The sequence below is a fragment of the Thermobia domestica genome, chromosome 3, assembly GCF_964235325.1.
Source record: "Thermobia domestica chromosome 3, izTheDome1.hap1.1, whole genome shotgun sequence".
NCBI classification, from domain to species: Eukaryota; Metazoa; Arthropoda; class Insecta; order Zygentoma; family Lepismatidae; genus Thermobia; species Thermobia domestica.
In genome coordinates this window covers 347,568,275-347,594,136 of record NC_137456.1, presented here as the reverse complement: position 1 = coordinate 347,594,136, position 25,862 = coordinate 347,568,275, and the positions used below count along the sequence as shown (strand labels likewise).

At 33.3% G+C, this 25,862-nt stretch overlaps 1 protein-coding gene across 2 annotated transcripts in view; it reads left to right on the top strand.

Moving 5' to 3' along the window:
- The window catches only part of LOC145681284 (uncharacterized), a 548,035-nt gene that overhangs the window by 437,760 nt on the left and 84,413 nt on the right, over positions 1-25,862 (top strand). For both annotated transcript variants that reach the window (XM_081752913.1, XM_081752914.1), the window contains one exon: positions 24,240-24,383. In XM_081752913.1, the coding sequence (XP_081609039.1) occupies positions 24,240-24,383 (144 nt within the window). The remainder of the gene's footprint in view (positions 1-24,239; positions 24,384-25,862) is intronic.

Genomic DNA, 25,862 nt, shown 5'->3' with positions numbered 1-25,862 from the left:
AAACTTAAAATTGTTGAGTCACGCTCGCTATCTTTGTTTTTGTCCATTGACTTATATGGGGATATTCTTTTTTTCTTTTGATTTAAGCGAATCGCATTTTAAAGGGAACACCGTATAATTCCGGTGCTTCCCCAATTTTCGGCGTCCACCCAACGTTGTGAGGCAAACTGGGGAGTCACGTGAATAAAAGACGTGACGGTCACTAGGTCTAGAAAGATCCTGATACGCGTGTTAGTCGCTAGGCTGGACGTAGTTTACCGGTCGTTGACCGATAGCGTTGAAGCGGCTCAGGCGCACAAAGGGCTGTCACACCAAGTGGCTTGGTTTGATTGTGAATCGTATTTTAATATTCTGCTTTTAGTAGTTCCTCCCTTCTTTAAGTCTACTGTTCGTTGATTAAAAAAAAATATTCCTTATCGTAAGAGAAGAACATCTCCGTCTATGAGAGGGAATTTGTAGATTTAATATGATGATGATGATGTAGTTGTTAATTAAAAACTTCACTGTTTCCATGTAATTATTTCAGATTAGAACAAAGGCCGTAAAATAATGTAAATTTGAGCATTAATATTTGTATATTGTAACCATTTAATTTCAGATCAAGAAACAAAATATTTTAAACGACTTAGTTGACTTTTAATGCCTTCATGAAAACGCGACTTTGACAATCATCTATTAAGAACCTTCTGAAAAATCGAAAACTAAATTTTGACTTTTTTCTTCTTAACCTCATCTTTTCACATTGTGTAATCGTTTATCAATAACACTAAAAGATTTTCTTTTTAGTAATTAGGTATACGTTTCACATTAATGTTTTATTTATTTTAAAATTGTATATATTCATACTGTACAGTGTACATCATTCTAAGTTTCTTGCAATTATATTAGACATTATTATAAAATTTATCTTAAAATGTATACAATATCCTGATTCTTGAACTTCATTTTTCTGTCATATTTTTTTTTAAACATACAGCACAGCGCATAGCAAACATTTATAAAGTACTAAAACCTACAGTACAATACATAATTAACATTTATAAAGAACAAAAACGTACAGTACAGCACATAATAAACATTTATAAAGCACTGAAACCCACAGTACAGTACATATCAAATATTTATAAAGCACTAAAGCGTGTAGTATAGTACATAACAAACATTTATAAAGCATTAAAACCTACACTATAGTACATAGCAAACGTTTATAAAGCACTAAAGCATATAGTACAGTACATAACAAACGTTTATAAAACACTGAAACCTACACTACAGTACATAACAAACGTTTATAAAGCACTAAAGCGTATAGTACAGCACATAACAAACATTTTTAAAGCACTGAAACCTACACTACAGTACATAACACACGTTTATAAAGCACTAAAACGTACAGTACAGTACATAACAAATATTTATAAAACACTAAAATATACAGTACAGTACACAGCAAACATTTATAACGCACTAAAACGTACAGTACAGCACGTAAGAAACATTTATGAACTACCGGCCTGTACTAGAAGTCAAAAAATACGAATAAGAGCGGGTGGTATATATATATATATATATATATATATATATATATATATATATATATATTAAAAAGTGTGTCTTTTATGTTGGGTGCAACAGAAAGTGAGAAATAAACAACTTCGGCGTATCCGGTTCTTTTGTTATTCGACCTGCCGTTCTGTCACTTAGATAAGATAATCAAGAGTCTATTTTATGATTTAAAATAAGTTTAATTTATAAATATTAAAATCACAAATGACAGAAATTAATTTTCATAAAGTAAGGACATTTAAATAGATCGAAAGAAAACCGTAAAATCAAAGGATTGAAACCGCCTGTTCCTTTCAAGAAAGAAATTAAGAATATTTCTCCATATAAATCAATGGGCTGGAAAACAGATATGGCGCAGTCATTCAACAGTCTTAAAATGTCATCAGAAAAAGGCAAAAGTATAAATTAACCGACTATAGTTATACAAAAAGGAAGATATTGAATAAATTCCAATTACATTTTCAAAAAGATAATAATTACTTCCCGAAAGAAGAAAACGGAGAGGCTATTGTACAATGTTCGTTTCTGCTAAATTAGTAAATATTTGTTTCAGAGATAATATAAAAACTTACTGGCATTTCTGTTTCCGTATACACTAAATATCTAAACTATTGTGCTACACACTGGAAAACGTAAGATTTTTAATCGTGCAAATATTCTACTTTTTTTCATTGCTAAAATCAAGCAAATAAAAATTTGGTAATAGACAACATCTGAGAATGCTTCGCTTTCTTCTGGTGGAAACAAATTTCGATCTTTTTTAAAATTAGTGGGTTTGTTCCAATACTTTTCCTTTGATTGTTACTATAATCCCTTGAGTGAATTATTTTGCCATTTTTCAAATGAAAACTGGAATTTGATGCAACATGTAAAAGAATATATTAATTCAAGTAATTGCAATGTCATGCGTCATTATAGGATTATAATATTGTACACTATTTCATTTAGATTCAGTAAAAGCCTTTAACAGATTCCAATTTACTTCATTTCTCACACATTTAGTGCATTTTATCTTGTTATTGGATGACTTTAAGTGGTCAGTCATGTTGGGATCTCTTTTAGAATAATGTAGGAGGAAAATAAAATACCATATTTACGCGAATGTAATACGCCCTCAAATGTAAGACGCACTCCCAGTTTTTGAAGGAAAAATTGGAGGGAAAATCCTCGAATGTAAAACGTACTCTTGACGAAAATTAAAAAAAAAAAATAAACTACACTGCATTGATTTTAAAGAATGAAAAAAAAAAATTAATAAACGTGGAAAAACAAATAATGTTATGGGAAAATAAAGAAACATTGAATTTACTGCTGGAATTTACGGTATATTCATATGCATCTGATGGTACATTTTTCATTTGCCACTGGTTTGTGGCCTAATTTTAAAGGGTTTTTATTTCGCGTAAAATGCACAATTTTAGTTCTGCATTCTGTTCGTACTCACAAAATACACATTCTTTACAGAATCATGACGATCAGGATTAGCAAATTTTGGTAAAACTCCATCTAATCTGGTCTAAATTTGCATAACTCAAGAATCATGACGAACAGGATTAGCAATATGTGGCAAAACTCCATCTGATCTGGTCTAAGTTTGCATAATTCAAGAATCATGACAAACAGGATTAACAATTTTTGGCAAAACTCCATCTGATCTGGTCTAAATTTGCATAACTCAAGAATCATGACAAACAGGATTAACAATTTTTGACAAAACTCCATCTAATCTGGTCTAAATTTGCATAACTCAAACCTAAGAGACACCTTGATTTTGGAAGCAAAAAATCGACAAAAAAGTGCGTCTTAGAATCGCGTAAATACGGTATTTCAAAGCTAGATTAATATAGAGGAGAAGGAAGTTCATCATTAAGTTTCCAATCAAGAATAAAATACAACATTTTGTTTGGTTTCTTGTGGACTGTACTCATTTTTAACCCATACTGCGCGAATAATTAAAATTTGACAAAGGAATATGGTATTGGCACTATTAACACAATTTTAAAAGTGAGGAAAATTTTTAAAAAGAAGAAGAAGAGGAGGAGGAGGAGGAGGAAGAAGCGTAGATTGTAGAATTTTTCATCCATGCAAACTTTTGTGAAGTCAGTTTATTTCTGAAATTGCATGTAGCCGTTTAGTAAACATAATATTCAAACTTAACCAACTAAAAGTTTATCTGAGTGAAATATAATACTTATTTGTCTTAACAATAATAATAAAATAGGGAATGATAAGAGAACAATAGAAAGAAATGCAGAGGTCTTATTAAAAGTTTGCAGGAACATGGGTTTAAAAGTAAATGCAGACAAAACTAAATACATGGAAGTTCGTCGGGATCGTAATACCGCAAATTATGAATGCGTCAAAATATCAAATAAACTTTCGACAAAGTGAATACTATCAAATATCGAGGATCAATACTAACAGACCAAAACCATATCCAGAAAGAAATTAAATATCGACTGAAAGCAGAGAATTCGTGTTATTACTTAGTTTAAAATCTTTTGTCGTCACGAATTCTGTCGAGGAATTTGAAACTTAAAATATATAAAACGATAATCATGCCTGTTGTACTATATGGTTGCGAAACGTGGTCGCTTATTGTGAGGGAAGAATGTAGACTGAAAGTATTTGAGAACAAGATCCTGAGACGAATATTCGGACCTAAGAAGAACGGGAATGGGGAATGGCGGAAACTTCATAACGATGAACTACATAATTTATACGGTTTACCAAACATTGTTAGGGTCATCAAGTCTAGGAGGCTCAGGTGGAGAGGTCATGTAGCCAGGATGGAAGAAAGTAGGAACGCTTTCAAAGTCTTAACTGGAAATACAATCGGAAAACGTCCATTAGTAAAACTTAGACGCAGATGGGAGGATAATATTAGGATGAATCTCGGAGAAATAAGAATACAAAGTAGAAACTGGATCCAGTTGGCTAAGGATAGAAGTCAATGGAGAGCGTTTGTGAACGTGACATTGAACCTCCGGGTTCCATAGGGCATAGAGTTAGTTAAAATGAAATATTTCGAAAATTTGAACCCTGATTTAACTTTAAATATTTATTGATTAATATTTGTCAGATTAGATATAATATATATTAAGAGCTGTTAACTGGTAAAAGAATGTATGATTACAATTTTGTAAGAACAAATTTATCTGAAATCTTGTTATCAATTAGTGAATTCGACTGTAGACTTCAACCTTGATCAGGAAGAAAAGAGGATGTTACAATATAAGTAGAAAATACGAAATATGTGCTGTAACTTTCAGTTATGTGAAAGCATATTTTGCCAAATCCGTTGCAAAACGTGTGAAAGCTCTCGTGACAAATGGCTGCTGAGTCTTCAATGTGGTAACTGTATTACTGTTTTTTAAAATTTTATTTCAAATTTTTATTTTTGAGTTTCAATCTACTGGAAGAAACTATCTATTATCTGATTTTTTTCTGAAATGTTTGACTTAATAAAAGTAGATTCGAATACTGTTCTGTGAGTTGGGTCATATATACGCTCGTATAGGAGATTTGGAAACTAATAGAGAAAGTCAAAAGATCTTCACGTGTGATTATAGTCAGCGGAGAAGCGAACTATGAGGTACCCCGATAGGGCCTTTCCTGTTAATCTTCATATAAATTATTCGTTATACTTCATTCAGTATATAATTGGTTTTCCTATAAATTAAATTCCTCGCCTTTTATAATGGCAAAAATAACTAGCTGTCATCACCGACTCTTCCGTTTCTCTGAGTCTCTTGTATTTTGCTTGAGAAGAAAGCTTGCTGTTTTGTTCGGATGACAAAGTGAAACTTGTAGTAGCCCGGAATGACCAGTGCCGGATTTACGTGTAAGTTAAACAAGTTATAGCTTAGGGCCTTACTGTCTTGGGGGCCCCCAAAAAATTTTAAAGAAATAAAACTGGACTTACATTTTCCAAAATCAGATAAATAACATAAAAGAAAATTTACATATAGTAACAGCGTGTTTCTATGATATAAATAATGGCTCCTCTCCTGCTAGCCTGCTCCCTAAAATGTCAGTTGACAAAAGATACCTGAATACAGAAAGGGCCAGATTATCTTCAATAGTTTCTGACCTCTTCAAGCCTAAGTCCTGCTCTGGTCATGATCATAGAGAAGTATTGAGGTTCGTTTCCCACGGTTGAAGCATTTTTATGTCTAAAGTATCTTAGAGAGCTGTTAAAATTATGGTATAAAATTATCGTTTCGTGGGGGAAAAAAGTAGAAAAATTGTTACTATTTCTGAATATACCACTGTGAAATTTTCTCGGTTCCTTAAGAAGTTTCGTTATATGTAATGTAATTCTTCTTCCATTAAATCCTTTGTACAATACACAAATAAACGTTTTGCTTTGATTTAAATCAAATTAAAATATAGCAACGAAAAAGGTAAGCAAAAAAATTCTTTAAGTTAATTAATGATTCGTGTTCTTAGTGTATCTTGGGCCTACACACTAAGGTGTAAGTTAGGATTTCCTTCTGTGAAACTGCATATTTTTATTTCTTATACTGTAATTTCTTTTTTAAATATCTCAACCTTTATTTTATAAAGAAAGCTGACGACTACAGGCGAAATATAAAATTCAGCAATCGATAATACAGTGGACCTTGATGGAGGATTTTTCTTTACGATATTGCATCCTCAGTGTATTTTAAGAATACATGCCGGAGAACACAAATCAGTTTTCAAGAAGAGAAAATAGAAATATGTAACTTAGGCTCCCGCATCACATTGTTATTCATATGAAGTAAGCCGAGCCGTAGCTGCGGGGGGAGGGGGTCGTCGTCCCGGGCGCAGATAGCAAGAGGGCGCCGAACGAGAAAGAAAATGTGTTGGAAATGAGTAAACGACGTAAAAGTATAGGCGTCCTAGTAAATTAATAATATTGTTGTCGGTTTGCAAAGGAATAGATTTGTTAAAAATTTTCTTGCTCGCTCCGCTTGCAACTTAAAGCACATGCATTGAAATTTCTTTTCTTATCGATAGTATGTAACGTTAATTTCCATAACTGTTCTCCAAGTGGATTTGTATACAATCACAGGTAATTTTGTCAAATTTAACGAAAAGTCCAAAATAAGCCTCTTGAAAATAGCTCTTATTTGTAAAAGAATACATAATGATCGTTTAGTATAGGCGTCCTATTAAATTAATAATATTGTTGTCGGTTTGCAAAGGAATAGATTTGTTAAAAATTTTCTTGCTCGCTCCGCTTGCAACTTAAAGCACATGCATTGGAATTTCTTTTCTTATCGATAGTATGTAACGTTAATTTCCATAACTGTTCTCCAAGTGGATTTGTATACAATCAAAGGTAATTTTGTCAAATTTAACGAAAAGTCCAAAATAAGCCTCTTGAAAATAGCTCTTATTTGTAAAAGAATACATAATGATCGTTTAGTAAGGCGTCCTAGTAAATTAATAATATTGTTGTCGGTTTGCAAAGGAATAGATTTGTTAAAAATTTTCTTGCTCGCTCCGCTTGCAACTTAAAGCACATGCATTGGAATTTCTTTTCTTATCGATAGTATGTAACGTTAATTTCCATAACTGTTCTCCAAGTGGATTTGTATACAATCAAAGGTAATTTTGTCAAATTTAACGAAAAGTCCAAAATAAGCCTCTTGAAAATAGCTCTTATTTGTAAAAGAATACATAATGATCGTTTTTAGCTTTTATAATTGTCTGTCCAAGCAACTTGATAAAAATACAGCATAGCATAAATACAAAAGCTGGTTCTCTTATATGTTAAAAAAAAAGCTTATTAAGGTGAGTGTAGGGGGACGCCAAATTCTACTTCGCCCTGGGCACTAAAATCCCTAACTACGACCCTGGAAGTAAAATATAAAAATATTATTAAGGTAGTAGTTAATATAGATTAGGTAAATATATTATATGAGCTATTTTTTTAAAAAAACATTGGTTAACTAAATCTAACACAAAAAGTATTTCTATTTGGAAAGTCTTACGATTTTATCGCCGAAAACTTTATTTCCACCTAAAAATTCAATCAATATGAGGAACTTCACAAAAGTTTCAGAATTAAAAAATTAGCATTATTTTCGTACTACATCTCCATTTTAAAAGCGGGATTTTGGGCTAATTTATTTTCTTTTTGAATACAGTGCGTTAAATTAGGTTACTTAGGGTATTGTTATTCTACTAGGTTAGATTAGGTTAGTTCCGTGGTCATCTTTATTCAAAAAACAAAAACAAAAAGAAAAAAGCATTATGTTGGATTCCGTTACTAAAGCTAGGTTGCGGTGTTGCAAGAATCTTGTAGCTGTCATTAAAAAAATATTTCAACCCTACAATATTTCTCCATGTAAACGTAGTCTTGAAAGGGACATGCAATAATTTTTTCATCTTGCAAGGAGTCAAATCATGTGCAACTTTCTGGGTCGGTTTGCTTGCTACCTGCTATCGCCCTCCCACTGACATATATATCTGCTTCCTAAACTACAGATTTTTTTGGACAGGGAGGGGAAGCGCTCCAAAATACACGTTTTTAATGAGAAGGTTCACTGTTTGTCCACTAGAGTACAGTTCTGCATGGGTGAAGATATCTTTCTTGCTTTCAGAAAGTTGTAATGTGTACAGTAAATAGAAAGAGGGGGTCGCAAGATTTTTTAATGACAGCTACAACATTCTTACAGCATGACAGCCTAGCTTTAGATAGTTATTTCAAATCTCTTAACAACATAAACTTTTCCGTAAATTTTACATTTCATAGAGATGTAATACGGAATTCAACCCAAGACTTTGATATTATATTAGATATTTGATAGGCATTGGTATTTGTACTATTAGATATTTAAGGTTTAAAAACTTAAAATAAATTGTGTGTAACTTGTCATTTCCTGATATTAAGCAGCGTTGGTCAAATTATTAAAGTATTTCACGGCTGGATCAACCTCTGTGCTCCACGTACAACGGAAATATTAACATTTGAAACGCCATTTGCTTATTATATGCATACAGTTATTCTTCCGATTTAGTATTGATAAAAATATATTTGATTTATATAAGAAACTTGAACAGAATACCTTAGTCATAAAATAAAATTACGCCCTGAAGTCCCGCCAATTTAAGTAAGTCCCAGCCGAAAAGAAACTCAGAATGTCACGTAATATGAAAACAAAGTACCGCACAAAGTAGAATATATTGTCATATGCTGATTAATTGTGTCTAATTGAACAATGATGACGTTGACTCGGTGTACGCAGAATTTCATCAAAGGTTGAAACACTTAATATCATAATCCTTTCAGAATAAGCGTGACTTTTGTGTATAAATATATCTTAATATACAACATGTTTATTAATTGCCATAATATCTTGCTCAGAGGAATTTGAACCTCGAAACCTCCTTTGCATACAACATTAAGGTTAAAAACTCTTATTAATGCAAATCTGTTGTGCTCGAACAAATCTTCTTTTCAACGATTTTTTTCCTCCTTTTTCATGCTAGTATAAACACTTTGAACTAGATCTATCTCTTGTGACGACAAATCTATTGTAGAATTAGTTTCGTAAAATTGTGCTAACCATTGAAAAGTAATTATAGGTTGCTGGAAATCTATTGTGGAATTAGTTTCGTAAAATTGTACTAACCATTGAAAAGTTCTTACAGGTTGCTATTATAATGATTAACTTATAAGTTTACACACTTTTTAATTTACCACTTAATTTCTTTAAATTCTAGCTAAGCAATTGCAATATAGGATCTCCCATTTTTTTATGAATGGCGGAATAGTATATTTAGTATTGTAAAACAGCATCATTAATTTTTTGAACGGGGGAGCAGTATATTTACTCTTTTAAAAAAGCAACATTCATTTTTTATGAACGATAAACAGTGTGTCACAATATTTTAAGAATAGATTTCTCACATTAAATAATAATAATAATAATAATAATAATAATAATAATAATAATAATAATAATAATAATAATAATAATAATAATAATAATAATAATAATAATAATAATAATAAACCTATGTTCAAAAGTGGATAGTTTCGGAGTTATAGGGTGGCGAAAACATGAAACAAATGAACTTTAGAAGTTCATACCTCCACTACAATGAGACCTTTCGTAGTCGGGTCAAGACATCACTGAAGAACTGGTATGAGAGCTATCCAAATGTCCATGTTTAAGAATGCTCCAGTACTTGCACACCAATTTTTTAGAGAGGTAGGTGGATAGTGATCAAGTCCTCCTTAACAGCCTTTCTAAAAATTATTGTGTAAGTACTGGAGCTCTGAAAGATGGAGGTTTGGATAGTTGCCATACTAGTTTCTGACAAGTAAACCTTACGTTTGGGTGAATCGAGTTGCTGACTGAGACACATATGAGAAAGTAGTACTAAATACGGTCAGTATTTCAGTGAAGTTGTAGGTGCGAAGCTCCAGGGGTTTAGGAGATGCAGCTACCAGAACATCACATGGAAGTACAGAATAGTCTTCATACAGTTGGAGGTAAAAGCCCTGCAAGACCTCTTGTAAGGACAAAAGGTGAATAACAAATATATGGGTACATATTAGGACTAGGGACAAGTCATATAGTAAGGGTATACCTGACGGCGGCCATCTTGAAATCCGCCATTTTGAATTAAGGTTAAGTTTTTAAAATAGGAATAGGGTCATGTGATACATGATTTAAGGCGCAAATTTAATCAGAAGAACAATGGTGACGTTAATTTTGATTTACGCGCAATTGGTAAAAAGTTACAGGGAAATTAAATATTGTTGCAGCGAGAAATAGATGTGAACAGGATACAAGAAAAACAAGGAAATGGCGTGCAAGTATAGCATCAAACAACTAACATTGTAACGCCACCATTGTATTTCTGATTAACTTCTAGCCCGAAGTCATCTATTGCATTACTCTATTCCCATTTCATTTTGTGCTAGTTAATGATAAAGCAAAAATGGTTATACCGTTGGATTTATGGTAAAATTTGCTATTAATTTGGTGTCACTGTTATGTGTTTTGTTTAAAACTTTTGTCTGATTAAAATTGGCCGATTTTAACATGGCCGCCATCAAGGCAACTCTTACCATAGACCTAATATATATCCACCTGCTTTTTATTTAATTATTATCATTAACACAGAATTTACAAGGTGGGGAAAAGGACTAATACATACCGTATGCTGCAACAATATTTAATTTCCCTGTAACTTTTTACCAATTGCGCGTAAATCAAAATTAACGTCACCATTGTTCTTCTGATTAAATTTGCGCCTTAAATCATGTATCACATGACCCTATTCCTATTTTAAAAACTTAACCTTAATTCAAAATGGCGGATTTCAAGATGGCCGCCGTCAGGTATACCCTTACTATATGACTTGTCCCTAGTCCTAATATGTACCCATATATTTGTTATTCACCTTTTGTCCTTACAAGAGGTCTTACAGAGCTTTTACCTCCAACTGTATGAAGACTATTCTGTACTTCCATGTGATGTTCCGGTAGCCGTATCTCCTAAACCCCTGGAGCTTCGCACCTACAACTTCACTGAAATACTGACCACATTTAGTACTACTTTCTCATATGTGTCTCAGTCAGCAACTCGATTCACCCAAACGTAAGGTTTACTTGTGAGTGATGTCTTAACCCAACTACGATCGAACCTATAATACTGGAACTACGAACGTTTAAAGTTCATTTTTTTCACATTTTCGGTACCTTATAACTACGAAGCTATGCACTTCCGACACAGGTTCATATGAAGTTTTTCTTATTTTAATGTAAGGAATATCTTCCCAAAATATTGACATTTTTTTTGTAACACCCTGTATTTACTCTTAAAAAAAAAAAAAAAACTATCATTTATTTTTTAAACTTTGAAACATTATATCTACTCTTCGGAAAAAGCATCATTCATTTTGTGTGAATGGGAGGACAGTATATTTAGTCATTTAAGGAATCAAACTTATAATGATTTATTGCAATTGCGTAACTAAAATTTAAAGTCATTGAGTGAATAAGTTAAAAATAATTTATAAGTTAGTGATTATAAAACTATTTTACGATGCTTATCAATGACTAGCACAATTCTACGAAACTAGTTCTACAATACATTTGTCATTGCAAAAAGTCGAGTGCAAAATGTTTATAGCAGCGGGAATATATCGTTGAAAAGAAGGTTATTCTAAGTGCGAGGGAATTTGCATTAACAAAAGTTTTATTAACTCTATCATTGTTCAACTAAGCACATACAATCACTATAAGATATTCTGAGAAGAGATAAAAGTTACTTGTGAGTTTCCTGAGCTACTGATGAAGGCGGCAGTGTTCGCCGAAGTGGAGTACAATTTAGATACAGTAAGAATATTTTTGTACAGATATGCATAAAATTATGTCTTTAAATAAATACCTATTTCATGAAGTTATTCATGCAAAAGGTAATGAACGAAATTTCACAAAGTTTGGCGTGTGTTATTGGGCGGATGTACCTACCAGATGATAATAGATTCCTTCTGTGCGTTGTTTTGTTGTAACATTTTGTGACATTGTCCACTTTTTCCAACTGACCCACATATTTTGTTAATACAGGATTGGTCAGACACGTGTAAAACAACTAAAGAAATGTATGCATATCTCTCTGCTATAATACGTTAATGTTTTATTTTCATGTATAGTACACTGTTAGGTAAATTAATAAAAAAAATAATAATAAAATCATGTATCTTAGTGTATTTGTGATTTATTTAATTGTCAATCGTTTCGATGTCTCATTGACATCTTTTTCTAGACAAGTACCTTGAATTATTTGTAGAGTTGCTGATAATTTATATATATATATTTTAATTTTTGATCTTGTATCTTTCTCACCCAATCCCAGGGACGTATCCCGAAATTTCGACTTGTGTGTAAATTTAGCCTAATTTTAGGGGCAATTTTAGGAATTTTAATATAAAATACCCTCATATTTAGTCTGGACCCCTCCCCAAAATAAATGCCTGGGTACGTTACTTCCCAACCCTCATTAATTGACGAACCATTTGTTTCCGGAAACTTAGATTGACGAATGAAATGTTCTTCATTCACTTGATAATAAACAGTTGTGTTATTGAAATGATGCAGTTTAATCAAAATTTGTGTGTAGACTGTAATGTGATGTACCAGCGTTACACATTAATGTATAGATATAATTTCTATAAGCATTAGCTTTCTGCTAAGTGATACGTACATAGTTGTTTCTTGTGGATACCTTTTATGCTCCTTAATCAAGTTTTACTTTACTTTATATCCAAAATGTATAATTTAGTGCCGCTACATAGTATGCAACTAATTAATTCTAAATTTTATCTGTAAAGAAGAAAAATAACATCTTTGTAAACTTATTCATAATCAACTATTCAGTATATTCCGGCGTTATGTGGTGATCAAGTATTTTAAAATATGATTTCCAGAGGTTTATCCAGACTTCTCAATTCAACTTACGGAATCATATCACTTACTTCAAATTTTAATCTGAAAACTTCTTGACTGTTAGTCTTTCGGTTTTTCCTAGAGCAGTCATTTCCAGTTGAACGCTCAGCGACTTCATAGTGGTCTTTCGGTCTTTCCTAGAGTAGTCATTTCCAGTTGAATGCTCTGTGACGTCACAGTAGTCTTTCAATTTTCCTAGAGCAGTCATTTCCATTTGAACGCTCAGTGACGTCACAGTAGTCTTTCGGTTTTTGCTAGAGCAGTCATTTCCAGTTGAACACTCAGTGACGTCATAGAAGTCTTTCGGTCTTTCCTAGATCAGTCATTTTTAGTTGTACGCTCTGCGATGTCACAGTAGTCTCGTAGTTTTTCCTAGAGCAATCATTTCTAGTTGAATGCTCTGTGACTTCACAGTTTGCTTCTCGCCTGCTCAGTGAAAGGAGAAGCTGGCAGGTAAACTGAAGTTGTTAAAAGACAGTGTTGCCAGTCGATGGTTTTGCAGGCATACTGCTCGTGGATCAATGACTGTGCGTAAACTGACAACACTTGTTCTCCTATCTCATCTTCATCCCTCCTTTCTTTCATTTTTTTTTTATTTCTCTATGCTTTTCTCAGATTGTAAAACCGCGCCCTTACGTTATTCATCGGTGAATTGGAAATGAGACTGCACTAGAGCCAATGTAGAACATACGAAGAATAGAAATGGAAGTAAGAGAAATAAGTAATCAAGGAAATGGAAAAGGAACGTTTAATTTGGAAAGGGCATTGAAGACAACACAGGACAAGGTGGTTCTTCAGTGTTCGTCCACAACGAGTCCCTTTTTTTATTTTCTTTATGTTTTTATTGCTCATACTACCATTTCTATCCGCAGTGAACAAGACTCAAGGGAAAATCCAACAGCTTGAAAGTACAAGGGTTATTCAGCAATTAAAATTTGCAATAAATGAGGTAATTGGTAATATTCTCGAGCGCGTTCTCATATCGTCTCGGTTTATAGAAAGTATTTTACATATTCTAGTTGACAAGGATAAGGTCTGAAGAGTATTCTATTCTGTAAGTGATAATTGGCTTTGAACGTTTGTATGCATATAAGAAAAAGACAATGTAGTTCAATGTAAAGTTAAGGTGAGAAAATGTTAAAATTATTTTGATTATTATATTGGCCAGCGCTGTCCCTAATGAATCTTATCTAATAATATTTATTAAAATGCTTTTTTTTTTCTCTTTCCTTATGTAGAATAACAGTTAATGAGTACAAGCCACCAGCCGTTGATTCGTATGAGTGCTCATTGTGATTAGTTCCTGTTGTACCGTATGTTTCTAAAAATTGAAGTTTGTCTATTGACATCTTGCTGTCTTGTCTCAGTTTCTTGGCGTCATAAACGAGAATTCAGCTTCATTTTTTTTAAATCATTATGTGAAGCCACAAATGTGGTATTTTAAATGTCATATCAGGAGAATTTAATACAAAAAAAGCCATAACTCTTAATTCAGAATGTATTTTCTCTACTATGATCAGATTTGAGAAATGGGACTTGATAAAATTTTAGGTGTGATTAATGTCTTTCAATTGTTTCAGTTATCATGTGGTATCAAACTCTATAAACATGTATATGTGTAACCTCAGTAGAAGGCAGGGATCTTGCACAGTTGTAGATTGATGCTAGAATCTTTTCTTTCTTTAGATGTTAACTTATTGTGTAGACAAAGTTTTACTTCCAGGCAAGTGTATATGTAGCGTAATTAATTAGGAGAATCTGCAGAGTAAACTGTCATCTTTTTTTCTCTTGTTCGATAATGTTATATAGATGTCTGTGTTATTGTTACTACTAATTGTAATTAAAACATTTATTGGGTGCATGAGTGACATGGTTGTTTGCAACTGGTGGTGGTAAATGTAACATTATATTAGTGTTCTTAAATCAAATGAGAAAGAGAAGAGATTATGTTGGCAGATTTTTTGGTGCTGGTGTAGTTTTGGCGCATCACATTTTGGAAGATTTACAGGTACAATTGAATACTTTGTATGAAAAGACATATTTATAAGGAACACATTTCTGCAGGCGACAGAATTTTATACAAAGTAATACACCTGTATTTTACGTTTACAAGTGTAGGGTTACTAGTGTAAAATCATTACAAATGCTGCACGATGGATAAAATAAGTGAGTGCATATGAAAGATGACTCTGTTAGACGTTATTTTTACACCGGCGATATATTTCTACAGTGTATAGAAGCTGTATTTCATGTTTACAAGTGAAGCGTTACTAGTATGAAACCGTGATAAGTGCTATTGAAACTTGTATCTTTGCCAAGACCCATTTCTTTTCGCTATCCTCGCTTACACGTATACCCGCCATCGCTGACGAGCCTGCTTTCTTCAGACGCACCTCGCGCGGGCCCACTAGCTTCGCCCTGCACAGACCTCGTTAGATAGAATTAGTGCTTTTTAGTGTCCACTTAGCACATGTTGGTTTGTGTTTCTGCACTGTAGTTCTTATGCCATACATCCGGAAGCCGTATTTATAAGCAAATCGAAAAAGAATTATGATTTTTCAACAATTACTTCTCTTGGCTCTCTTGAATTTTATCTATGCCAAGTGAAATATTTTCATGTCGCCTAGCGGAAATCTTTTAGAAGACAATAAGAAGGAGATTAGTGAAAGAATTAAAATTTTTCAACAATTATTTCAAGTGGTGCGCCAAAAGTAAACCTGCACGGATCTTTTTTTCTTCTGGACGGTTTAATATTCATAAATATATAAAATCAACCGCTCTTGTGTTTCTCTTTTTCTTGTACTGATACTTAATGTGTTCCTTCTCCTGTTGCTGTCTTGTCTGCAGTGTTGTAGTAGTGTTTCCTCTGACAACTGTATAGAACACTAGCCTCCTGTGTATTCTTCTCGATGGTCCCGCCAGTAAACAAACGATCTTGTGACGTAGGTATTGGACGTACCATGTATAGACTAGCTGAAAGGCGACGGGTTCAAGAGTCCAATAAGAATGGTTGCCACCACTGCTTAGTACTTCACAGGCCAAGGTAGCTGCACGCCTATCAATGGTTCTTTTCTTTTCGTTTCTCAAGTGTTTTCTAAAATTCGTTTCTTTTCTCTTTTTATTTAAAAAATACTTTTCTTTCACTTGGATATAATTAACAGCATGTAATTGTGTTAGAATAACTTTATCTTCCCTTTTAATTCCAGTGATACGTGATATACACTTGGAAAACAAAATTATTAGTACTATTGCTATATCTTGTACACATATTTTTTACGCTTGATCCTGTCCATAGGAAGTAAATACAAGTTTCTGATTGGTTGCAGTTTGCGATTGTACAAACCTTCTGGTGCATGTATTGTTTATTATAGTAATGGAAGAAAATTGTCACTTTGTGTGTTGATAAAAGTTAAAATATAATTATGTTTGGGTTAAATTTCGTAAGAACATGAGGCATATTTTTTTTTTTTTTCACTCGCTACGTGAAAGCGGATGAGGTTCGAAGTTGGACCACACGACTGTGACGTAATGTCACATGGTATTATCATGGGGGTAAAGATGAAACAAAACACACCCTGCGGGGCTTCTGAATTCCTTCGCTTCAGTGTTGCCAATTTGGGGGGAAAGTCGCTAAATCTAGGGAATTTGCCTTCCAGGATAGCGACAAAAAATAATTTTTCCGAATAGCGACTTTTTTGGTGATTTTGGAATGACGATTTGGCGACTTACTTACAAATCTAGCGACTTTTGCGCTGCGAACAACTTGTCCTAAAATAAGTACTATTAACTTGAATCAGTTCAGATATACAGATCTTTTGCTTATTTGAATCAGTGCAGATGTTGACGAGCTAGGAAAGTACGTAATATTTATCTCTATATTTCCGCTTTTGATTGTTGTTATCTCTTACCTTCTAACGGTGACGAACTCCAGCTTTTAGTGTCCTTTAGTTTACAGAGCTTCTGTTTAGAGGCACAAATAATACATTACCGATACCAAACATATTATCTGTAGAAACGTTAGTAGACCTTTTTTGATCAAGATTTTTTCTAGACCTTTAATTTTGCTCGTTTTTCTAAATTCATTTTTGATTTTGTTGAAGCTAAAAATATAGTGAAAGTTAAAAATATATAAAAGTGAAATTATTGTTAGTTATATATGTCTTTGAATCTTTCATATACGTTCTTGTAGCGTAGGTAGTACTATGGCTTGAATTGATCACGTATCTTACACACACACACACACACACACACACATATATATATATATATATGAAAGAGGCAAAATTCCACGAATTTTAGCGACTTTTCACCCAAAATTTGAGTCATTTCATCCCCAATTTAGCGACTTTTTGTATCAACTTGTTGGCAATACTGCTTCGCTTGCTGACGCTCTCTCAGCTGTTTCGTAACGAAAGTAAATAACTTTTTATGCATTATTTATTACGTGCAATTTAAAACAAAATAAAAAAAACTTTTCTTGGCCTGGGTTTGAACCCATGCCGAAAGTAATTTTCATAACTAACCGGTTCGCTAGCACTCTCAGCCACGAGGACAGACAGCAGCAAGCGTTAGATTTGTACTATGTATGCTGCGTGGCGAGAAACGGATAACTTCAACCAATCAGAACCGTGTATTTAGATCCTGTAGCTAGGGTCTAGCGTGATTAAAATATGCGTCTTGTACAACATTTGAACTAACTATTTTCTTTTGTCAGTAACTTGAAACGAATAGACTAATTAATCCAAACTCAGTATAGTTTTCTCGAACATAAAGAGAACATTGTTATGTATAAGGTTCCTGAACTTCCACCCAAATTGGACAGTTGCTTTAAAGGGAAGTAATAGGTGTGTTGAGCGAGATAGACACTATTGGTAGCGACCAAACGGTTTAGAGAGACAAGATAATGTGTGATATCTAACTACTTGTGTTTGAATTAGTACAAAATCTCTTCAACAGCAGAAGTTTCTTAGTTCTATTATTCTTCATGCAGATAGAACTAAAAACGACATTCCTTGACTCCATTTTATTCCAGTGGAACAAAATATGAGGATACTACTGGCTGTCTAACTTTTGTTTCGCAAACTACAGGTGACGCCAGATCTTATAGATACGGAAAGTTAAATTACATGAAGTAAAGGAGAAAATGAACTGAATCAGGCACGATATTTGTTTACTATAAATTATTGACTAGGAAATAAGACTATTCATCATAGAAGATGTACTAGGAAATCAAACTGTTTATCACAGAAAAGCAATTGTCTGGGAAGTTAGGTTATGTATTATGGACTGACTATGTCATAAAAAAACAATTGTCTAGGAAGTTAGGTTATGTATCATGGACTGACTATATCATAAAAAAGCAATTGTCTAGGAAGTTAGGTCATGTATCATGGTTTACTATATCATAAAAGAACAATTGTCTAGAAAGTTAGGTTATGTATCATATACTGACTATATCATAAAAAGAAGCATTTGTCTAGGAAGTTAGATTATGTATCATGGACTGACTATATTATAAAAAAGCAATTGACTAGGAAGTTAGGTCATGTATCATGGAGTGATTATATAAAAAAAAGCAACTGTCTTGGAAGTTAGGTTATGTATAGTGGAATGTCTATATCATAAAAAGAAGCAATTGTCTAGGAAGTAGGTTATGTATCATGGAGTGACTATATCATGAAAAAAAGCAATTGTCTAGGAAGTTAGGTTATGTATCTTTGTCTAGGAAGCTAGGTTATATATCATGGACTGACTATATCATAAAAAGAAGCAATTGTCTAGGAAGTTAGGTTATGTGTCATGGACTGATTTGGAACTAAGTTTACCTATTATAAAGATTTACTAGGAAACAAAACTATGGTTCACAGAAGATTGACTGAAGAATAAAATTATTTATTATATAAAATTGAATAAGGAATAAAGCTGTTTGTCATAGAAGACTGACTAGAAAATAAAGCTGTGGATCATAAAAGATTGACCAGGAAAGAAAACTGTATAAATAATCGAAAAAAAATGTTCGTATCACTGGAAACTCTGTATTGCTTGCTTAGTAGGACATATTCGTAGGTGCTTTTTCGTTTCCTTTAGCTGCTTGAAATTGTATAGTGCATGATTTGAATTTCGTGGTAATTCTTGTGATGTGTTATAGGTGGAAAACATCGATGACTGTTAACAAAAATAATTACTTAACTTTGTTTTTCAAAATGTGCTGAAGTCTATTTCAAAATATTCTAATTACAATAAAGTATAATTATGCAATGCAAGATTATCATAAAAATATAAATAAAGATTGCCAAGTAAGATAATATTTACTTTGGCTTATCACTGTATTGCGAGCGGTGATAATAATTAGAAATGTAAGTAAAAGACTAACACTCACTGCGAGAAACAAACCGCTCCTCTACGAAGTACTTTCGAAGAACATGGTCTTCATCTTGAGCCTAGGCACACTTCGAAAAGGATTAAATCATAGGAAAGAAAATATGGATGAAAAATGGTTAAAAAGAATTTTAGAAAATATGTTAAGTAAAAATCTTCTCTATTAACCCTCATTAACATTTGCCTATTTCCAGTGCGAAGAAAAATTTTTCTTCGCATATTTTTTAAAATGCTTTTTACTATTTTTACCCATCCATATATTTTTTAAAATGTTTTAATTCTTTTCGAAGTGTGCCTAGGCTGAAGATGAAGACCATGTTCTTCGAAATTACTTCCTAGAGGAGTGATTTGTTTCTTGTGGTAAAATATTAGCCTTTTACTTACATTTCTTACTTTGGGTCAGTTTAAAAAATCTTTATATACACAGGGTTTAAGTTGAAGCTTCAAGTTTTTCTTTTTTACTATTTTTGCTAAAATCAAGAAAAAGTTTTTTTTTCCTATTTCCAAATGTCTTTTGAAATTTAAATTTCACCGTTGTTATTAAAATTGAGACAGAGGACAAATTTCGCATTATTTAAAAGTTCTGATTAACATAATTTTCGTAGATTTAGCAAATTTGATTTCCTTTCTTGATTTTCTTAAAAACGAGTAAAACAACTTACACCCTACTTTACTCACATTAGGATTTACGGCGTTAGGAACGATAACTGTCCATGCTGAGCTAACCTGAGAGCTAAAATAATTGAAGAATTTTTCTTACTTTAATTATTTTGTCTTTGAAATGAAACTTTGCTTTACAAAAATAAATAACATTAATAATTGAGAAGCTAGATTTAGCAGCACACTATATTTATTATTTTTTCAGCCCCGCGCGATTTGAAAATGGCGCTCTTCAATATCAGTGTTCTCCGCCAAATTTCTGTAATTTCCACTAATCATAATCATCATAGGTATTTTTCCATTGTTGCCAGGCGTATCTTTTCTTCGACAAGAAACTGGAAGAATAACTTCTTTTTGAATTTTGTTATGGCTTAAAGTAAGTCAGCAACTTATTGAATAACTTAGTGAACATCGAAAAGACTTATTTCTTTTAGTTGAAATACAGTTTTCGTTATATATAAAATGATTTTGTCATGTATCATGTGAATATACATTATTACCATGAGTAAAGAGTCATTCATTTCTTTTGACATGTATGATAGTTTTGTATAACAGTGTGTTTCTCATAAAGTGAATGTCTTTGTGACACTGCTTAATTTGACCTCTGTTATAGATGAAGGCAATAGTGGTATGTATTGCATTTGTTTACTACAGCCGTGTAAAATTTATAGATATCAAGATAACGTGTGCATAAATGAGCGCAAGACGATGTTACAACATTCTTCATTAATAATCTTCCACATATTATTTCTAATACGTACTACTTGCGTACAATACTTACTTGTATGTATTCAGTAATTGAATACATATTGTCAAATTCAGACTAAAAATGTGCGGCAGGACTATGAATAGTACCCGGGTCTCCTAGGTACCCACAGCTGTATTAAACATTAAGCTTTCCAGTTCTTTCTCAGAACGACAAATCACTCTTATTTTTTATTTATTTGCCACCTATAACAGGACTGCTGTACCAATTACAATAGGCTTATAAAAATTAAATTACATAGAAATATTTATATACATGTACAATAATAAAATAAAAATAAAATAAAACTTAAAGATAGAAAAAGACAGACGACTAAATAGAAATAAAGTAAAAAAAAAAAATAAAGAAGGATATACATTTGATTAGCATTAGTGTAAAGAAAAACAAAAACAATGTTACATCTATAACGTAAAATAAGAAAAGAATAATAATCATCTACAATGTTCCAATAATCATCTAACGCATTTCTTGCCTGATATTTGTTTCAACAATTTCAAATATAAAGGATATGATAGAGAAAAATCAGACAATCTATACAATATTTTAATAATCATCTGACACACCTATTTTAATAATGTTTGTTTTAATAATTTCAAATATAAAGTGTATGACAGAGAACGATCAATCTCTTGACTTTTCTTAGATACATTATTATAATTCCGACAAATTCGAATTAGGGGGGGGGGGAATTCATATGCATATAACTTCTAGATTTTACATTATAAAATAGCGTTCTAGTCCTTAAGTTCGTTTTGGCAGTATTAAAATTTAACATACTTATGCATTCATGATTATCTATAATGCCGTGGTTAATCTTATGGTTAATGTTAACGATTGTGATTGATTGGAATGTCCCACAATTATCAACTGTTAGACCCCAGCGTCAGCAGAATGAACAACTTTGCACTGGGAGATATGCTGGAGATCGAAGTTCGATCCAAGGCCTAATCGTTCTTCCATTCTTTGATTTTAAATTTACCGTCATCTGCAGTGAATTGAGTGTTTTAGAAAAGTATTAATTTTAAGTCACATTCCTTATTAAAAAGAAAAGTAGAGATGTTCATAGTATAGATACTAGATTTCCAACCTCAACAGGTGTTATGGTGCGTGTGGTCACTGGTTCGATTCCCTGGAGAGATCCATATTAATTTCACAATCATTCACTTATCAATCATCCATCTCCCTTAGCTTAAAGGACATAACGAGGTATACACTTAAAAAAAGTTTTCATTTTGCTACATTTAAGGTAATTTAAATTGCTCAGCACTAACTAAAAGAGTGACAAAGTGTTCCTAGTCTAGGGAAGGACCAGATACCATAGTGGTTAATGCATCAATTGAAAAATACTTAGCTAGCTTCAGATCGTAACAATCCAGTGTCACTTCCCATTGACATAACATTGTACATAGGTCAAACCAAAAGGAATATTTGTAACAGAATAGCTCAGCATATTCACGCTACCAGAACTCTTAATTCCAACAGTTATGTGGAATGTTATTTCACCTTAGGGAAAATAAACGTAATATTGCTAATGCACGCTTGATAGAAAAAAAAAAAAAAAAAAAAAGCGGGAGTCTATTTACATTCAGAAATTAAACTCTGCACTTAGTCTGGATAAGAGTGAAATGAATAATAAAAACAGTGATATGTAAGATATTCCTTGTATACAATAATGATGTATTTCCATACTTCGCGTCACCCGAATTGTCGTGCAGTGTCAGACAATAAGCTCGCAGTGCGCTGTTACCACACCTTCAGTAACGAATTTAATAATTCAAAATTGTCCACAAATAGGAACAAAATCAATTATGAATGATTAGATTTCTCCCTGAAGGTCTAGTACCAGCGCACTACGAGCTTATTGGCTGATGCCATACGCCAATTCGGGTGACTCGGAATATAGTCCTGCTTTGTCAGTGTAACAACGTCTTCCTCAGACTATCCTCCTTCATACCTACAATAGAAACATTGAATTTTTGTTATGTTTCGATACGGCAACAGTATCTTCCTCAAACTTCCCTCCAGAAATACAATAGAAGCATGGATTTTTTGTTCATTTCGGCACTGATAGTATTTCACCCAAACTGTCCGCTTACGTTTCGGCGCGCTAATAGCGTCTTCCTCAGACTGTCCTCTTTCATAAGTAAAATAGAAACATGAGTTTATTTTTACATTTCGGCACCTTAACGGTGACTTTTATCAGCCTATCATTCTTCCTCAGTATGAAAATTCACTGTTATGGCTCCGAAACGTAACAAGGACTGAACGTATTTATTTTATTTATAAGCCGTGACAGTAGAATTTACACATAAAATGGAAACACGTCAGGATTCTATACATTTAAATATACAGTAACAACGTTGTAATCGTATGCGCTGTATTGTCAATCGTATATAAAGAGTGTCCATAAACAACGTTTTTTTTTTTTACATGCCCGCCATTTCTGTTCTCGTAAGTTGGCAGCACTGAATGTTACACGCTTTTCATCTGTTATCTTTGTGATTAATAGTCACGGAGCACCGAATAGCGCCTGATCGTCATCTGTTTTTTGTAATGCTTGAAATGTTTTCCATTGCTTAAAAATATTGAATTTCTCGAAGTATCGAGCAATATTTTTAAGCAATGGAAAACATTTCAAACATTACAAAAAACAGATGACGATCAGGCGCTATTCGGCGTTCCGTGACTATTAATCACAAAGATAACAGATGAAAAGCGTGTACAATTCAGTGCTGCCAACTTATGAGAACAGAAATGGCGGCCATTTCAAAAGTTGCCTTCTTTATGGGACCTCTTTATTTACGAGACGTTCTACTTCAATACGTAAGACGAATTAGCTCTTGAAGCAGTTATTTCCAACTTTTTATCTATGATGTGAAAGTATGTCTTTCTGCTCGAGGAAGGCACCAGAAGAATCAATGACAGCCATGGACGCGATGGAGTGAAGCTGTTGATTGGTAAGTATTGAGAATTGTTGGCAGTGTACCAATAATCATGAGTCAACAAGTGACGTACCAGCAATCATCGATTCTGGTGCCAAAGTTTTCTTCATTTACTTGCCACACCACTTTGAGAGTATTCATGTTCCTTCTGTCTGCTCTGTGTACAGCATGGTGTGGTGTGTTTTCTGAGAATGGAGAAGCATAGACTATGATGCCATAAGTGTATATTTTGAAAGACTTACGCACTCCAGACTTAAATATATTGCTTAGTCTTTCTTCCCAAAATACATAAATAACGTGTTTTCACAACTTAACGTATCCAATATTATCCCAGTATAACAGTTTATCAATTTTGATGTGAAACTTCGTTATGGCCATTTATTAATCCGATAAAGGTATATATAATGTTAATATGAAACTCAGGGTGGAATGGTTGATTAATTTGAGAATTGCTTTGTTCCACGTACAGCCATTTGAACAAAACCACCACCTATGAAGACCCAAGGAAAGATTGGACGGAGGAGCCTCCGCAGCCGAGAGAGGTGGAACTTACTCGTCACCCGGAACTTGGATTTGGTTTCGTAGCAGGCAGCGAGAAACCTGTAATTGTCAGGTGAGCGAAGAAAAGTTCTTGTGTGTTCTTTCTTCGATTTGTTTGTAAGGTTTATGGAAAATAACACTGTTCAACAAATTTTGATCGAAAGTATGTAAATTCTTTGAAATTGCGATTTTTGCATTCATTTAAGCATAATATGAAAGGAAATGGTAATAGAAGAATTTTCTTAGCTCAGGTTGTGAAAAAAACGCCCTTGTACAACAGTAGCTGTATATTTACAAATGTATTAATATTTATAGAATATTTAAGCAAAATCCTTGTAAAAACCTACATTTCACTTTTTTAATCTATTTCACTGTGATGTGATAAGCTGGGGAGTTAAGAAGTACCCTAACCTATAGCTTTTTATACCCTTGTACTTCCTTTTTCAAAATTGCGCAATACCAGTTTCACAGCGATACAGAAAATAAAGTAACCGTGGTCAAGTTAAACATTAACAATTCCGTAATAAAAATCAGTATTAACATCAAAACATGAAAAATATGTACAAATACCTTTTTGTGCAAGAACTACACTGCAATGTAGACAAAAGTTTCAAGTGATCCCTTGTACAGGATTATGTTTATTTTATTTTGAGCGTCTTCGCTTGGCTTGCCTTTTGCAGGTTACATCTGGAGCATCCCTTGCAATAGTCCAACAGTAGTCGGCCAATATGTTAGAACTCCACTTTCCCTCATATCTATTCTCCATGGCTGCAATATCTTGATGGAAACGCTCACCATGTTCGTCACTTACTGCTCCACAATCTTCGGGAAAGAAGTCTAGATGTGAATTAAGAAAGTGGAGTTTCAGAGACATATTGCAACCAAGAGTTTCGTAGCACAATAACAACTTTGCTACCAGTTGTTTGTAATTTGTTGCTCGGTGTCTTCCCAAGAACTGTGAACAAACACTCTTCAAGCTTTCCCACGCAGATTTCTCCTCACCTTGGAGAATTTCGTCGAACTTGTGATCTTTGAATAGTTGCCTAATCTGTGGCCCTATGAAAACACCCTCTTTAACTTTGGCACCACTTAATCGAGGGAATTGTCCTCTTAGGTACTTATAGGCCTCATCCTCTTGGTTCATGCTCTTAACAAAACTTTTCATAAGACCTTATTTAATATGTAGAGGGGGAAGCAAAATTCGGTTACGATCTACCAGTGGTTCATGCTGCACATTTTTCACTCGCGGCTGAAGAGTTTCTCTGGTACTCCAATCACTTTTGCGGTAATGAGATCCACGATCTCTACTGCCCCATTCAAATATAAAGCAACAATACTTTGTATACTCTAACTGCGTACCTAGCAACAGTGCTATTACTTTAAGGTCACCACAAATGAGCCACTGAAAATCGTAATATTTAATGGCTTGAAGTAAACGTTTCAAGTTTTCATAAGATTCCTTCATATGAACTGCGTAACCTACAGGAATTGAAGGAAGTTCATTTCCAATATGTAAAAGCACTGCCTTTAAACTCACCTTGGACGAATCTAT